At 40.9% G+C, this 18,384-nt stretch overlaps 1 protein-coding gene across 3 annotated transcripts in view; it reads left to right on the forward strand.

The window, feature by feature from the left end:
• AIG1 (androgen induced 1) overlaps positions 1-18,384 on the forward strand; it is a 271,524-nt gene that overhangs the window by 95,156 nt on the left and 157,984 nt on the right. For all 3 annotated transcript variants that reach the window (XM_061428165.1, XM_061428167.1, XM_061428166.1), the window contains exon 3: positions 15,394-15,495. In XM_061428165.1, coding sequence (XP_061284149.1) covers positions 15,394-15,495 — 102 coding nt within the window. The remainder of the gene's footprint in view (positions 1-15,393; positions 15,496-18,384) is intronic.

Raw genomic sequence — 18,384 nt, forward strand, 5'->3', positions numbered from 1 at the left:
TTTCTTCACCTTCACAGTCAACTACGAAATTAGAATGATAGCCTTCCTACAAACACAAATAACTTAACAGAAACAGCCTCAGCGCTCCCATGCCAAGAAAATAACACGAGTGCTCACGCCCAGGAGATGGCTGTCAAAATTAGCATGGAGTCAACAAAAGAAGACGGTCCCTAGAATCATTGATAGGGTAATATTTTTGTCTGACTGGTCCACCACTCCCCATGGTCACATCCTGGGCCCTGCTACTTCCTAAATCACACCTGCAGCCCAGGCTGCCATCTCTGACTGCAGAGACGGAAGAGTGGTCCAAGGGCCAGAGAGCATCCTTCAGGTTCCCATGCTGCTCCTGACACTCTCGCTCCCTAGTCCCTGCACGTCTACCTGCCCTGAATCCTGAGGATCCCCAGCCCCCGAACAAAAGCCCAAAGCACTGTCAGGCAGGTGAAAGCCCCTACCTGGCATTCCCCTACCTCCATCACTTATGAACCAGAGTCTCAACTGGGACCTGCATTGTTTACCTTTAATTAACTTGCATTTGAAAAATGCTTTAAATACTCAGGGTTAGCTTTGTCCTAACCATAATATCTATGATGGGAACTGACATGCTGGTTATATTTCTCTACTGCACATTGAAATAAACATATAATCATTACAATAAAATCATTTTCTGTGCTGTGCTGCCATGCTTAGTCACTCAGTCATGTCTGACTCTTTTGGCCCCATGGACTGTAACCCACCAGGCTCCTCTGTCCATGGGATTTTCCAGGCAAGAATATTGGAGTGAGATGCCATTTCCTCCTCCACGATATCTTCCTAACCCAGGAATCAAACCCATTATCTCTTATGTCTCCTGCATGGCAGGCAGGTTCTTTACCACTAGCTCCACCTGGGAAGCACCAAAAATCATTTTCATTAAGTTAAAAAAAAAGAGAAATTCTACCTGTAGAATGTAGATTTCCCTCTCAGATTACCGTAGAGTTCTAAAGAAGTTGCCGCACACTTGGAGACATTTGCTGTCGCCTTTCTTCTTTGTTTCCAGCTGTTCAGTTGCTGGGGACCAGCAGTTCCATTTATAGCTTACCTTCTGAAACTTCTCGCCGTCTCCCTTCCCATAGTGACAAAACCCATAGCAACTCAAGAGCCTGAAAAATCTATGAATGAGAACTTGCTTCTCCTACGTACTGCTGTGGACCAGACTAAGGGCTGTAGTCTGTTATTTAATCCTCAGAGTCCCCAAAGGTAGGAATGTCTGTCATTCCTACTCCACAGAAGAGGGTTCTGTCGTACAGCTTGACCGACAGGGTTCCCATTTCCTAGGTCCCTTGCCTGAGGTCCATGGCTAGGAAATGGTGCCATCTGGGCTTGAACACAAGCACTCTGATCGTGAAGCTTTTCGCAAGTACTCTAAACTTTTTGACAATCCAGACCCAATCTTGCTTTTTATCATTCACCTGATAGACACTTTCCGCTATATACGTGAACTCCAAGCTGGCCACAGTTTCTCATTTAGGATAATACATCAAAAATGAGAAAGGGACTTAGGCATTATGTGACTCAGAAATCACTGTTTATCCTTTTCTTTGAGGCTGTTTAACAAAAGCCTGTTCATTTGTGCTTATTATTGTTTCCCTGTGATATATTATTTCCTTGGCACCATAGAGCCAATGGTTTCATACGGTTTTACGGGCTAATTTATAAAGTATAAATTTTGGCAAGGAAAGAACGTCTTCCTGCCTTGTCTTCTTGTTTCAACAATTGGACCCAGATTTAAGCTACCATATATTTTACCCAATATGTTTGTTTTTAATATGTGAAAATAAGGTTTTGTCAGTAGAATTAGCTACATTAAAAAAATGACTATTAAATATATCTAGCATCTGTAAACCATCTCTGGGTTTCTAAGAAGGCATATGTAGTTCAGAGGTACACAATTGCAAAAGAATATTTTTGAGAAGAAATGATCCAATACACTCTGCATGGGTAGCCTAACGAATCAACTGCGCCTACCCAGTGAAATATTTGACTAAGGATTCCTAAGGGCCATCTTGTTCAGCTTCATCAAGAGCTTTTGGTTAAACTGCTTTCCTTTTTAAAATTTATAATTTATCCCCCCTCCTATTTTCAACAAGAATTTGAGATGGTCTGAGTCGAACCACTTCATCAAAGCGGCCCAGTCTTCTCGGCCTCGGCATCCTTCAGCAAGGCCACCTGTAAATCATTTTGCCTATTTGGATAAGTGTCTTCTGTGTTACGCTGCAGGGTACACAGAGCAACTTACTTATGTACTTTCTCTTGAAAAAAATGAGGCAAGCCAGGAAAATGGGGAGAAACTAGATCTTCTGGCAAATTCAGTTAACATTTATTGAGTGCTATACACCAGATACTATGTTAAATGCTCTCACACCATTTCACTTACTCTGTTAGTGCATAAATGCATTGCAGGCTCAGTCATGTCTTGCAACCCCCTGGACGGTAGCCTGCCAGGCTCCTCTATCCATGGGATTCTCCAGGCAAGAACTCGAGTGGGTTGCCATTTCCTACTCCAGGGATCTTCCCCACCCAGGAACTGAACCTGCGTCTCTTGTGTCTTTTGCATTGTTAGGCAGAATCTTTACCACTGAGCCACCTGGGAAGCCGTTACTCTATTAGGGGATCTCATAAAAACAAACGGCAGTAGACAGTTGCTGTGCCCTCATCCCTACAGACAGTGATGCTGGCAAGAGGACTGGAGCACCGAGGAGGGGAAGCTGCTGTCGTGCTGGCCTTCAGAGCCCCTTCTCGTTTTGCTCAGTCCTGTCTAGAGAATAATGCCTGTCGTATTGGATCCGATCAGAAATGTTTGATGCTCTGTGCCTGAAGAGTCTCAAGCAAAAATGACAGTAAGGAGGAGAAAGAAAGAAAGCTCTGAGGCTGGGGGATCATCCATATGAAGTAGATTTTCTTTGGGTCTCTTTGCTCTGTGAGCAGATCAGCATCAAAACAGATGTTTCTCCCCAGTCTTGGCACCTTCCTGAGATGCTGATCCTCAAAGTAATTAGTTTAGTAGAACCTCCTGGTTCTTAATTGACGAGAAGGGTTCTTGAACCGCCCCCCGCAAAAAGTCCGTAATTGGTCAGCTGTGCTAGAGGAGGGCCTTAGCAGATGACAGGGAGTTCAGGTAGACCAAATGCCAAGAAAAAAAACTCTTGAAGTGCTGTCAGGCAGATGGATTGCTGACGCTCTGGCTGCATGCAAGCATCTTTGAGCCATTTCGGTTCCAAAAATGATTTGCTTTTTGACTCCTTCCTCTTTGTTTATACAGCATAGATCATCACAGAATGATTTAAAGGTGAAAACGAAAATCCACACAACTTGCCACAACAAGCATTTGTTGCTTTTGTAATAGGAAAGCTGCACATGTGTTCTCATTTGCAGATATATTCTCATTTAGGATGGTCATGCTCTGAATTTAATGGATAAATTGTTCATAGCAGGAAAATGAAGGAACATTGGCATGTTGTTATGATACTAAAAAACAAACACACCAACCTCTGCAAAGGGTCTTTTCCCATTGCAAACTGTGGATAGAACTTGCTGCATGTTTTCATTGTTCATGCATAAATCTAAAATAAACAAAACACAGAAAACCTTGGCTTCCTCCCTCTCTTATCTCTATAGCAATTCAAAGGCAGTGAGTGGCCATTTGTGGGTGTCCCAGCTGGGACAGTACTCAAATACCATTATAGCCAGGGACCAAAGACCCAGACACTCAATTTTGTGAGTCTATTTTACAGGAATTCTTCTTTCAGTAAATGAACTTATGTTAACTAAATGAATATAGACTGAAGTGTAGCTCAGAAAGGTAATTAAGTCATTTATACTTATAAAAGGTTGTCAGGCCAACTGGAGTCTCTGTAAGCTTTTCCTAGGGGCAGAACAACTTTGAAGATAACAAAGAGTAGCCAGAAGAATCCTGAGCGAACTCAAAATCAAGGCACAGGGGATAACTGGATGATGATAGTGGTGGGTAGTCAAATTACTATGATCTGAGCCATCCTTTTGTATCCCAAGGATTGACTTGCTAGGTAGACTGGAATGCTGCCCTGGGTGGCCAGAGGACCCCCTCCTCTATACAGAGTTGAAGACAAGTCTTTTTTTTTTTTTAACTTAGTTTTTTTATGATTAATTAATTTGTTTTAATTGGAGGAAAATTACAGTATTGTGATGGTTTTTGCCATACATCAACGTGAATCAGCCACAGGTATATATGTGCCCCCTGCATCCTTAACCCGCCTCTCACCTCCCTTTTCACTCTATGTGAATTGTCTAAGAGCATCAGCTTTGGGTGCCCTGTGAAGACAATTCTTATTCTTTAATACCCATAAGCCTAAACACTATGATGACCAGTTTGCTCCTGTTAACAAATTCTTCTTGGGCATCTTTAATCTGCTTGTTCAGGCTTTGTCTTCCAGTGTTCAGTAGTGTTCTGGTCAGGCCATTCTGATACTATACCCGAGACACTGAATACAGGTAATCATTGACGCATAGCCACCTAACTTAGGATGCTTCTACAAAAGGATGTGCTAATTACTTACATAATTAACTTTCATTCAATTAGATTACTTTAGATGTTTCTTTATTCTCAGGTGGAACTTTAAATTCAAGTTGCAGTTAGCTGGCTGTCTCTCTTATGTACTTATAGCTATCTGTGAATATTCATTTTAATATAATCATTAAATAACTAGACTATAATCCCCTTTTATTAAAAAGAGAGAGATGGCAAGAGTTGGATTTTATGACAAAAAGTCCAAATTGTTTTTCAAGAAAGAAACGCATATCAATGCTAATCGATTGGCAGTGGTTTTCTAACATAATAAGGTAGTCTTGTGTGAGGTTCCTGGATTGTTTAATTATCCTATTTACCATCACTTGACAGAGAGGAAGAGAACGCTTGCTCAGTTTATTTAGGTATGGAATTCAGTTTAAAATGGATCAATTTACAACTTTGAACCCCGTAAAGGAGGATTAGTTATTAGAATGCTAAAGTGACCCACCTTCTGGAGTCACCTCACCTGCGTAAGGCATAAGGTGACCAGATAGCAAAAGAGTGTGAGCCTGGAGACAGACCATCAGTGATCCATCTACGTCTATTTCATACTCTTTATGGGAAGATTTCAACTTCTGACCTGATTTCACAATCATAAGGCGATCTGTGTTTTGTCCCTATTTCTGTAAGTTTGGCAGATGACCACAAAGTGGGATACGCAGAGTGTCTGCCCACAGAGCCTCCTTTTTTCTGTGCCCTGCCCTCTCACAGTGCACACCACCTTCCTGCCAGGCCCACCACCTCTAGGATGCTCTCAATCCAATGTGATAATAAGCCTCCAAACATCACTCTTCACAAAAGAAGACTGCCACGAATAGGGGCCAACCCCAGGCAATTTGGATTCTGTTGGTGGGAAAGAAAAGCAAACTTTAAAAAAACTGATCATTTCCATGTTTCAAACAGGCCAGGCAGAGATGCCTGAGTCTCGGGGGAAGAGCCGGAATCAAGGGAACCATGTGATTGGTGCCATTGCAGCCTGTAGGCACAGGGGTTATACAGGGCATGACCCTGGATAGAGAGTCTGGAGACTCTAGGTCAGAAGGCCCCAGCCCCACAAGCTGGTGTTGTAGGGAAAAACATGCATCTCAAAGATGACGTAAGAATCAGAGATCCTGTCAACTAAACTTTGAGTATGGAAGGTAGCATGGCTCCATGAGGCAAGATAAGACCCAATTATCAGTTAGGACCAGCCAATATTCTAAAAAAGTATTGCTTCTCTGGCCTTTGGATGTGAATTTGCCAGAAGGAAGGTGTACCTGGTCACATCAACCTTGTTGAGATGCTTGAAGTTCCATGAATGTGCTTATTAACTTTGAAGGGAAGAATGAGTCTTCCAACTTGTTCCATTCTACTGTCCTGTAGTATCACATATATGTCGTGTTAGATCCATGATTTTTGGCAATTTTTCTCCATCTCTGATCCATTTTTCTCTTCCCAGGGGCAGTCTAAATTCAAGGACATAGAGATCCAGCCGCTTCACCTCAATTTAAGGCAACTCTGAAGGGTCATCCCTGCTCTAGAGCAGCCTTAAATTGAGGCCCCTGGGAAGGGGTCATGGCTTTAGGCAAGACCTTTCCCTGCAGCTGAGGGCAATTCTAATGAGGGATGCAGCTGACAGCGGCCAGCAACGGATATTCCCAACATCTGCAGGGTGGATGCACAGGCCCTGAAGAGGGAATCTGGGAGAAGTACTACAGTATCCACTACAGTTAATTGATATAAGTATAAAATTTGTTTTCTGACTTTGCAAAACTTGCTTAGTTACTGCATGTAGCTTCCATGAATACAAAGATAAAGGAGGTAAATGGAAGATCTAGGTGCAGAATAAATTTCAATGAAATGAAGCCTTTTGATTAAAACAATCTTAGCAGTTAGAAAGTAATTTATGTAACCCTGACATGGCATCCGGTCCCATCACTTCATGGCAAATAGATGGGGAAACAGTGGAAACAGTGGCTGACTTTATTTTTCTGGGCTCCAAAATCACTGCAGATGGTGATTGCAGCCATGAAGTTAAAAGATGCTTACTCCTTGGAAGGAGAGTTATGACCAACCTAGACAACATATTAAAAAGCAGACATTACTTTGCCAACAAAGGTCCGTCTAGTCAAGGCTATGGTTTTTCCAGTAGTCATGTATGGATATGAGAGTTGGACTATAAAGAAAGCTGAGTGCTGAAGAATTGATGCTTTTGAACTGTGGTGTTGGAGAAGACTCTTGAAAGTCCCTTGGACTGCAAGGAGATCCAACCAGTCCATTCTGAAGATTGGCCCTGGGATTTCTTTGGAGGGAATGATGCTAAAGCTGAAACTCCAATACTTTGGCCACCTGATGCAAAGAGCTGACTCATTTGAAAACACCCTGATGCTGGGTAAGATTGAGGGCAGGAGGAGAAGGGGACGACGGAGGATGAGATGGTTGGATGGCATCACTGGCTTGATGGACGTGGGTTGGGTGGACTCCAGGAGTTGGTGATGGACAGCGAGGCCTGGTGTGCTGTGGTTCATGGGGTCGCAAAGAGTCAGACACAACTGAGCAACTGAACTGAACTGAACTGAACTGATAAAGGGCACTTTCTGTACCCTATCCCTTCATAGAAGGTATGGACCCTCTGTGGGCCAGGCCTTTCAGGTTCAAGACCCACTCCACAGATTTGCATGGGCCTAAGGCCACTGTCATCCGTCTCTGTGGCCATAGTTCACGGAACACTCAGATTTTAGTGTTGCCATTTGCCTCTGGGGCAGGCTCAGTTTCTGTGTTTGCTACTGTTCAGGTTTTTCCTGTTCTTTTTTTGTCTGCATGGGTTTTTCGGCTCCTAGTGATTTCCCTTCCTTTCTTGTCTGCTCAGCAATATATTTGAAAGTATATTTGTCATAATTTATTTAGGACCTAGCGTTTCACAGCAGGAAGGTTTCTCAGTGTATCTAGTCCTCTAGACTGCAGAGAGCTAAACCCCCACTGTCTACACCAAAGGCAGTTTTTCCTTTTACTGCTTATAATGCGACTTTCAGTTTTATGTGGTTTTAATTTTTATATTTTATTTCTTTTAATAATTCTGTCCATTCGCTTTTATCCTCTTGCTCTATCATCTCTTCTTTATAAAGTCCCAATTTTTCCTCTTTGACTGCTTTTTTTAAACAGAATTATTTGATCATAAATTAATGAATACATTTTCTGGTTTGCATTGTTCAGGTGCCCTCTCCCATTTTGCTCATATTCAGCTTTATCTCTGTCCTTTTTATTGTGCTATCTATGAATATGTTTCATGCTTTTCTTTTTTTTTAATGATTACTCATCCTTAAATCTGTTTGTCCTTCCTGTCTAGCTTTTTATGAAAAGCTAGAACTGGAGACAGGCTAGGAACTTACAAAGGGCAGCTTGAATTTCTGTTTCCCACCACTGCTCTCCCCTGGAGAATGGCTTCTTTCTGGGCCAGAGTCATTTCTCCCTCCTTGACGCATATTGCTCCCAGTCCTGCTGCGTGGTTGGTTATAGGAAGCTTGGTCTTCATCAGGTGAGCAGGAGCACTCCCTTCAGGCTGGTTATCACAGATCCTGTCTTGTTTACCTCCCATGACCACATCCTGCTTCTTGCAGAGATACCATGCTGGCCCACTTCCACACTGAACATCATCACCTCTGACCCCTGAACATTCCCCAGGGCTCCCATGCACCTCAGACCTCCGGTTCCCAGCAAAGGTCACTGCATGTCTCTTACAGTGGGCCACCTGTAGGATCTCTCTGTTCTGCTCACTGGACCACAGAGCCCTCTGATCTTGTTTCTTACGTCAGAGTCTCTTCCTGGCCCAGTTCAAGTTTCCTAACACTTGGCAGCCTGTTGAGTAGAGTGATGTTTGGATTAGGGACATTTCCTTCTCCAGTTGGTCTCTTTGTTTCTCATTCCTCTTATTCTTGGTTGATTTCAAGAAAGAGAGCCTTTAGTCTTCCATCTTAATTTTGAAGTTCAGGGAAAGATCATTTCAAGATAATAGAAGGACTTAAACAGGTAAAGAGGAGCTAATGGATAGAAGATCTGAGAAGAGATGGGTTAGAAGAAAAACCTTGGAAAGAAAGGCTTATCTCCTTACAGATAGGAGGGCAAAAATCGTGGATAACATAGAGAAATTTTAGGTCAGTAAGAATATTGAAGGAGTAAAAGGGTATTTGCTTCTCTGGAAGATGTGGTCTGATACATACAAGCAGCAACCCACTTTTGTTCATTATTCAACAATTTTTTTTTACACCACTAACATGTTAGGTACCAGGCAGGGGGAAACAGCAGTGAGCATGACAAAGAAGTTCCTGTTTCCTAAGACTTCACTTTCTCATAAAAGATCCAGACAATGAACAATTGAACACCAGCAAAAGGAGCTTATTTTCTATCAGGGTCTCTGACAGAAAATAATGCACCAGTGGTGAGGCTTCCATGTAGAGGTGGTGGCTTACCTCAGGCTGATGGAACAGAGAATCCAGCCACATGAAAACGAGGAAAGAACATTCCTGGTGTAGAGTGGAAAATGCTACAGCTCTGAGGCAGGAAAACTCATAAAGAATTTTAGGAACAATCAAATTGCCAGTTGGCTTAGGGAGCAAGAAAGAATATGGTACAAATGAAGGTTGGAAATCAAGGCAGGCATCAACTCATAGATTTTGTAGGAGTTGGGTTTTTTTATTCTCACATTTATTACTCAGAAAAGATAGTTAAGGCCTGTGTGCTGTGTTGTGCTAAGTTGCTTCAGTCGTGTCCGACTCTGTGACCCCATAGACTGCAGCCTACTGGCCTCCTCTGTCCATGGGATTCTCTAGGAAGAATACTGGAGTCGGTTGCCATGTCTTCCTTCAGAGGATCTTCCCAGCCCAGGGATCCAACCACATCTCTTGTACCTCCTGCCTTGGCAGGTGGGTTCTTTACCACTAGCACCACCTGGGAAGCCTATTAGCTAAGGCCTAAGTGTGGATAAATATGGAGAAATGATAAATTCCATCAAAAAGATGGAAGCCATGAAAAAGGTATAACATCAACATGTGCTTTTCAAACTCTAAATGGAGATTCTGGTTTTAAAGTAATTTGAGCAGAATATATAGCATAAAAAAAAATATATATATATATATATATATATATATATAAGGTAACTCACAATCTCATCATTACAGTAGGGGAATTCTTTATCACACTTCTTGGAATCAGTACTAGTAACACATTGTACACTGAAACAAAAGATGCTGCACCATTTCAGAGTGCTTATGCTTCACTGTGCATTGCTGAAGTTAAAGGTATGGCTGAGGGAAGTCAGGCAAAAAGAGAGCACCCAGGATCTCCTGGACGTGTGAAGTAGGAAGACAAGAGCCATTTCAAAATGAGACATTCACTCACTGCTTGGAGGCCATCAAGGATAAAGCCAGCTATCATCCGGAACACACAATTTACTCCCAGGCTATGTGTGTTTGCAAAGAGAAATCACAACTGGAAACATGTCTCGATATTACCGCTCAGCAAGAGTATGACCTTGGAAAGAATTGATAGGAAAGAAAATCATGAAAAGGAAATCTAGAAGCAGAGTTGCTGCTGCTGCTGCTCAGTCGCTCAGTCATGTCCGATTCTTGTAACCCCATGGACTGTAACCTGCCAGGCTCCTCTCTCCATGGGATTTCCCAGGCAAGAATACTGGAGTGGGTTGGCATTTCCTTCTCCAGGGATCTTCCCGACCCAGAGATCAAACCCTCATCTCCCGCTTGGCAGGCAGATTCTTCACCACCTCGGAAGTCCCAGAAGCACAGCAGTTGAGCCCAAAAGAGAATCTAAATGTTTTCCAATCAGTAAAAGGTCAAGTCTTAGTATTAATAGATTAGTTTTAAGGGGGAAAGCAATTTCATAGGCTCATGTCATGTTGAAGCTGAAGACTTAAAGATGCATTCATTTAGTTCCTCCCTCCCTTCTTTAATGGTGGATAATTGAGATCGTAATAAAAGGCCTTTTTGAACCAATCTACAGATCAGTGGTCATGTATGGATGTGAGAGTTGGACTATAAAGAAAGCGAGTGCCGAAGAATTGATGCTTTTGAATTGTGGTGTTGAAGACTCTTGAGAGTCCCCTGGACTGCAAGGATATCCAACCAGTCCATCCTAAAGGAGATCAGTCCTGGATGTTCATTGGAAGGACTGATGCTGAAGCTGAAACTCCAATACTTTGGCCACCCGATGTGAAGAGCTGACTCATGTGAAAAGACCCTGATGCTGGGAAAGATTGAGGGCAGGAGGAGAAGGGGATGACAGAGGATGAGATGGTTGGATGGCATCACCGAGTCAATGGACATGGGTTTGGGTGAACTCCGGTAGTTGGTGATGGACAGGGAGGCCTGGTGTGCTGCGGTTCAGAGTCAGTCACAACTGAGCGACTGAACTGAACTGAACAGATCAGTGACTTTTTCTCATCCTTCAGGGCAAATGTCTTGGCAACTTGCTTTGCCATTCTAATTGGTGTTACTAAACTCTAATCAGCTTTAGTTGATCACCGGTCAGTAAAGCTTCTTCATAGACGTGAACTAAAACATTTGCTTCAGCTTCTGTTGGACTCCGTATGAGAAATTCCTTCTAAAAAGAGAGCGTGAATCCAGTTTTCTTTTGTGTTGGTTTCTAATCCTTCTGAGGGGTTCAAATGAGGTCTCAGGAACCACTGTAACACAAGTATTCTGTCTGGGAAGCTGGAAGGGCTGGACAGCGACTGTGCCGCTCCCCCTGTCAGTCCAAGTACCGTGTTCTGGTCCTGGCAGCACAGTGCCAGCAGGTGTGTGCTGAGGAAGAGCTGGCCACCGGTCCTGGCTGGGGAAGAAGCTTCACAGCCGTAGGACATTTCAGAATCACTTCGCCTGTCCAAGAGAACCTATTTTTGTTCATATCCATGCCCTGCTAGTAGAGTTCAAGCTTATTTTGGGTTTGCTGATGACCATACCATCAGGAGGATGTCAGTGCAGGAAGCCAAGAAGCTACCATCTGTGCTGTGTTTTTAATCTCAAGAATTATTTAGAAGGCTGATTACTCAGTTAGCTGTACCTCTTGACCTTCTAGTGTTACACTAAGGAAGGGGACTAACCCTTTCCTAAAAGTCACTTTGTTTTTAATAACCCATATAATTCCCTCCAGGTATGGTGGGGGTCAGAGGATTGGCCGAATTGCATGATTAAATATTGACCCCACAGTGCTTTCTATGTGATAGGGACACCGCAAATGATCGTTCCTGGTGACGGAAAGGAGCTCTCCACAGTGGTGTGCTGGCCAACATTAACAGCTGGCTCTCTAAAGATAAGCTATCTGATGTGTAGCATTTGCTAATTTCCATAGTAGAATATTAAGAGCAACTTTTTAAGTTCAGACTTTAGATGAAATAGAGAAATTCTACAAAAGGCACAAATGACTATAACTAAAGAAAAAATTAGAAAAGCAGAAAAATCTGTATCTGTTAAAGAAATTTAATTCACAATTAAATCTTCTCACAAGAAAACTTACAAGCCCAGATGATGCCACTGGGAAAGTATATCAAATAGGTATGGAAGAAATAATACCAATCTCGCACAAAGTCCTTCACAAAGTAAAGGAGGGAACACTTTTCCACTTTATTTTTTGAGGCCAGGATTATCCTGTAACCAAAATTTAAAAAATGACATTATGAGAAATTAAAAAAAAACTAGAGATCGATATACTTTATGAATAAAGCTGGACGAAATAGCAGCAAGTCAAATCCAGTAATGTATAAAAATGATCATACATGATGACCAGAAATTAAAGATTGATTTAACATTAAGAATCAATTGCTATCATCCATCATATTAACAGAATAAAAGAGAAAAAAAATATGGTCACCTGAAAATATGCAGCAAAGTTATCTGAAAAAATTCATCACTCATTCATTACATGCATAAATTAGGAATAGAAGAGATTTTCCTCAACTTGATAAAAGACATCTAAGCAATACCTGCAGTTAATATCAAGCTGAAATGCTGAAAAACTGAACACTTTCCCTAAGTAGAGAAGAAGGCAAAGATGCTCAGTCTTCATCACTTCTAGTCAACATTGTACAATAAGAAAAGAAAAAGAAGTAAAATGGCATACAAATTGTAAAGAAAGAAGAAAAAACTGTCATTTGCAGATCATGTTCATATAAAAACTGAAAGTAACTTATGACATAATTACTCAAATTACTAAGTGAATTTTGAATACACACAGGATACCATGTCAATATACAAAAATCATTTGTATAGAATAGAGAAATTTGAATAGGGAATTCTTAATATGCCACCAACAAAGAATGTAAAAAAGAAGTTTAAAGCTATCTACAGTAGCAGAAAAAACATGAAATGCTTAGTGATAGACAAAATATGTGCAAGAGCTGTGCACCTAGAACGATAAGCAGTGAGAAATGAAAAGTCTGAATAAATGGAGACATAGTTGTGCTCATAGGTTAGAAGACTCATTACAGTTAAGATGTCATCATTTCTCTTCATATTGAATATATTGATTCAGTACAGTTCTAGTCAGAATTTGAGGACAATGTTTTTGTATGAATTCACAAGCTGAGATTCTGAAAAATGAAGTGAAAAAGCAAAGGACTTAAAATAGCCAAAACAATTTTGGAAAAGAAGAGTAGAAAGCAAATGGAAATCTAAGGAATCTAAGATGGCCCCCAAATTCTGCTCCCTTCTACACAGGCCTGTACAGTCCCCTCCCCTTGCGTGTGGGAGGGGCCCTGTGACAGTGATGGGATGTCACTGTCTTGATTAAAGTACCTTATGTGGCAAAAGTAAAGAGGTTTCCACCTATGACTCCATCCAGGATTTGAAATGGTTTTGTACGGATGGTATGGATCGCCCGGGCAGTTGTCAAACTTTGGTTCTCACCCTACAGAAACAAATACCTCTAACCATCTCTCTGGTCAAGAGTACACACATTTATTGCGCAGTCTTCCCTCCAGGGTCAGACTCAAGAAAGAGACCCACACAGGCCCTGAGGCATACTCGTGCCTATTCAGGCAGGAAATTCCAGGGTCATGGCTTCCCAGGATGTGGTTTAGCAAAGGAGGGGCTTGCAGGCTCTGGGTAGACCAGCCATGTGGACCTGGGATTGCCTCACTCCATGGGGAGAGAGGAAGGTTCCAGGTGGCTGGAGCAGACCCTTGCAAAGCAGAACATCTCAAACTTTGATGTGCACAGGAGTGACCTCAGGATCTTATCAAAATCCACGATCAAAACCTATCAGGCTGGGACCTGGCATTCTGCTAAAAAGCTCTCAGGTGGCATGGGTGCTGCTGATCCAGGGGCCACGCTTTGAGTAACAAAGCTATAAAGCATGGCACCCACCCAGATCTGAGGACAGGGAACCCTGATATTCAGTACACATGAAGTTACTGGTGGAGTGAACAAACCCAAATTGTGGATAATTCTAAAATTGTTTGTTGTACTTGGAAAGCTCCTGATGATAATTAGCATTAAGCTAATAATACATGTTTTTTTTTTCTTTTTTCTTTTTGTGCATTTATCCACTGAATAAACACAGTTGCCCCAAAAGCAAGATAAATAACTATCTTAATCTGGTATTAAACTACGTGTGTTATCTACAATTACTATTGTAATTATCATTCAGTGTGTTTTATGAAACAGTAAATGTTCATAACATCCTGGATTTTAAGGGTGAACTTTTTCAAGCTAAGATTATCCATGTGATAACTGACGTACTTGGAAATAAACTTTGGAACCCTTCTGGTTTATAACCTTGAGCTATAAACAGCAGGAGTTTTATACAAAGTGGCAATAAAATAGATATTATTAATAAAATGTCAGGGCATGGATGCCTTATGAGAAATGAGTTAAAATTGTTCCTACTTAATATTCATGCTGCATTTTATCATTCTGTAGTATTTATTATTTTGAGACATAACTCTGAAGAGACTTTGAGACCTCCCTCTGAGATGGTTCATTCTCTTTTCTATGCTACATTTAAAGACTATTTACAAAAGCATTCACTTAAAAAAAAAAATTCTATGGTGAAAGTTAAGACCTTGGGCCGTTTGTTTCTTTATTTTATCTGAGCTTCTTCTCTCACCATTAGTTTGAGGAAAGGTAAAATAATTAATTGAGTGCACTTTTGATGATGAGGTTGCTGATGGGTCAAAATAAACCCCTGGCATCAAGATGAATTTATGAGCTATTCCAAGAGAATTAGGAATCTTCCTTTCCTCTCCGTACACTCTGCTTCTCAGTGCCACTAAAGCCCCTGCTTTAAGCTATATAAATTAATACATTTGCTGGAAATCTGACTTTAGGACATTTTATAGCAGTGATTTCAATGCTGTTAGTGGTGAAATAGAAACTTGAGAATGTGAAGATTAATTTAAACCACATGATGGGTTCAAGGAAAATACACTACAGCTTCTTGAATGTGTTCTAATGTACAATGGGGAATGGGATCCAAAACACCACCAATGAACTTTTAAACCCTCTTGAGGGGAATCAAACCAACACAATTAGCCCTGGAAGGGAGCTGTTCCAGATGACAGACAGACCATCTCTCTGTCTCGCTCACAAACAGCCCTGTGCCTGAGAACATAGTTGGGAAATCAAGGAGAGAGGAAGAACCCCAACAGTTACCACTAATGGGATGAAGTTAGAATGATCTTTCCAGTTATTAGCTGGCTTACTGATTTATCTTTCATTGTAAATTAAAGTTTTGTTGGGTTCTTTGAGCAATAGAAAACCAACCAATTGTATGCTGTGGACAGTTGGTGCCTTTGAAATAAAAGGATTTCTTTTCCCTTCCAGTTCGTTGTAGCGGTGTTCTGGATCATTTATGCCTATGACAGAGAGATGATTTACCCGAAATTGCTTGATAATTTTATCCCAGGGTGGCTGAATCACGGAATGGTAAGTGAACAAAAACAAATGATTTCTTTTTATTTAAAAAAAAATCTACTAAAGAGCTGTTTTCTAATTCAAGCTGTCCATAAAATCTAGCTAAGTAGCTGTGAAATGGAAATTATAATGAGACTGTAGTTAGAGAAGAAAATTGAATGTAAATCTAAAAAATGTTTTCTCATGACACTGAGTCACTATTAAAACTGTAGAAACTGAATCCATGGTTTATGAGAGGTGTCAGTTGTGTTAGTTATAATACAGTTGGCTCATTCCAGGATGGATTTAATTTCCGTACCATTCAAAGGCTTGTCCGCTATTGGAGATGGAGGATTGATTGCCACCTGCACCACTATGATACCCCATAGTCCATGGAATTCTCCAGGCCAGGATACTGGAGTGGGTAGCCTTTCCCTTCTCCAGGGGATCTTCCCAACCCAGGGCTCGAACCCAGGTCTCCCACATTGCAGGTGGATTCTTTACCAGCTGAGCCACAAGGGAAGCCCAAGAATACTGGAGTGGGTAGCCTATCCCTTCCCCAGTGGATCTTCCCAATGCAGGAATCAAACCAGGGTCACCCACACTGCAGGCAATTCTTTACCAACTGAGCTATCAGGGAAGCCCATGCCTCCTCCACATCACATCAGTGAGATTGTGTTGAAAGTAGCTAATGTACTTGGAGAATTTCCCCCTGGAGGAGTGGCAGGCTGTTACTTTCCCTGGGAGGGCTGCTACAGACATTGGAGGTGTCTTGTTGGGTTCCATTCATCCCAGGTTTTTGCCTATGGCTGTGACGTCTTTTCCTTCTTCACGGTCTAATTGTTTTGAACACTTTAGACTTGATATTACCTTCACAAGTTTCAAATAAAATACTTCATGCAGTTTGCACATCACTTGACAAAATTTGAGGATATATTTTCTGCAGAGGAATTTTGTGTTGTCTTCCCTATCCAGCTCTGGAATTGAGTGCTGTTTCATTTATTAACTTAAGAAGCTCACATTTCTTGGTTGCATCAGTTTTTAGAATATGTCCCTGGGTGCTCCTAGTGAAAAGGGCAACCCATGGCAGAAATTATAGGGGAATGAAGAACTGGAAATCACGTGTCTGAGGTTCAAAATAAGTGTTTCCCTCCCCCGCCCCCGCTGGCCAGTTTTGGTATATTTTAAGAAAACTGGTGTGTAGTAACGAACAAACATTATTGTACTGTGGAGTGAGCATTGATCAAACCTTTTGTAAGCCAACTCCTCAAAAGTAGCACATCTCAGAGAACTGGAATTTTCCTTGAGTCCAATTCGAGCCACACTGTAGAAGGATTAACATGGCACCTCAGGTCTATTTAAAAACAAATTAATCAGTTTGAGCTTCTTGTCAATTGAATGTAAGCATCTCCAGAGCCTGATATGGTTGCTCTTCCTCTCTCTAACATGTCTCTTTTCTTAAATATGGAAATACTCTCATAACTCCCAAGTCTTTGCAATCCTCTGCCTGCAATGCCCTTCCCATTCTTCACTGGGAATCTCCTGCTCATGTGCTCATGTTGCGTGTATACTGTTTTCTTTATGGAGCCTTTGCCCACTCTCACAAGCCAAGTTCACTATGCTATTAGCTGTGCTTGCCTGGCACTTTTATATCTCCATAGTACATGTCTGTATCCCCCACAAATATGTTATATGGTTACTGCAAAATGGTAGCCTTTGAATCCTGAGTCTTTGCCCAGCCACCTGACATATAGGAGGACCAGTACATATTCATTAGATTGACGACTAATTCAGTACAGCCAGTGCCCACAATTCTTTGCCAGTAAATATTAATAGCTACTATTTTTTGAGAACCTACTGTGTGCCAGGCTATATAATTTAATCTCCATAGTGGTTCTATGAACAAGAAGTTATCCCTTTTACAGAAGAAGAAACTGAAGCTTAGAAAGTTTCCGACACCGGAAGGGCTTTGGAAGTATAATAGAGTCCTGGGCAATTTGGCCTGTTGTCTACATCCCTAAACTATAGTGATACCTTCTAGCCAGAGAATAAATCACAGTCTTTGCAGATCCTGGTGCTGCTTAATGTTTGGAGTGAATGGTTTGTTCAATATGTATGCAGTTATTAGAACTTCAGCTGGACACTTCTAATTTTCCCTTGACTCACCTTAACGGGTTAAAATTCTGACTCTTGGAGGAAATACTACTTAGAAATGCAAGGAGGATTTGAGTGACACAAATATTTAGTAAAGAGAAAAGATAAATTAATGAACTTGTCAAATCCTCTTGACATAAGCTCAGTAGATTTCTTCTCAATGAATTTTGTCTCAGAAAAGTCATGACCATTTCTTGGCTTTTTTTCTTGTTCCAATTCATGGTTCAAGAATTGCTAACAGAGAAGTTACATCTGGTGGCTAAGGAATATTTTGTAATATTAAACAATTTATATTACTCTAAATATATATAGATGAAACTTTAAATACAACATACATAAAACATGATGCTGATTCTTTGGATTGGCAGTTAAAATATGAACATTAAATACTGGAATAATGAATAATTTAATTCATGATTATTATAAAAATGTATAATACAATTTATGAAACATCAAAAAATTAAGTCAGCATTTTCAGCTTTGTTTAAATTGTATTTAATTAATTATAGTTTGTATTTGCCTTTAATTTTAATAGCTACTTTTGAATATCTAATTATAAAAATATGAAAATAATTCATTACAATTTTTACATTTATTTGATGTTCATATTTTGATGAAAACATTCAAATTATATACACTTTAGTTACAATTATATTCTATTTTTAATTGATGTTTTTGTTAATACTGTCAGTAGAGCTCAACTTTTGTGAGAATTTCCATTATAAAAAGAAGGGCGTGGCAACCCACTCCAGTAGTCTTGCCTGGAGA

The sequence above is a fragment of the Bos javanicus genome, chromosome 9 (genome assembly GCF_032452875.1).
Source record: "Bos javanicus breed banteng chromosome 9, ARS-OSU_banteng_1.0, whole genome shotgun sequence".
NCBI classification, from domain to species: Eukaryota; Metazoa; Chordata; class Mammalia; order Artiodactyla; family Bovidae; genus Bos; species Bos javanicus.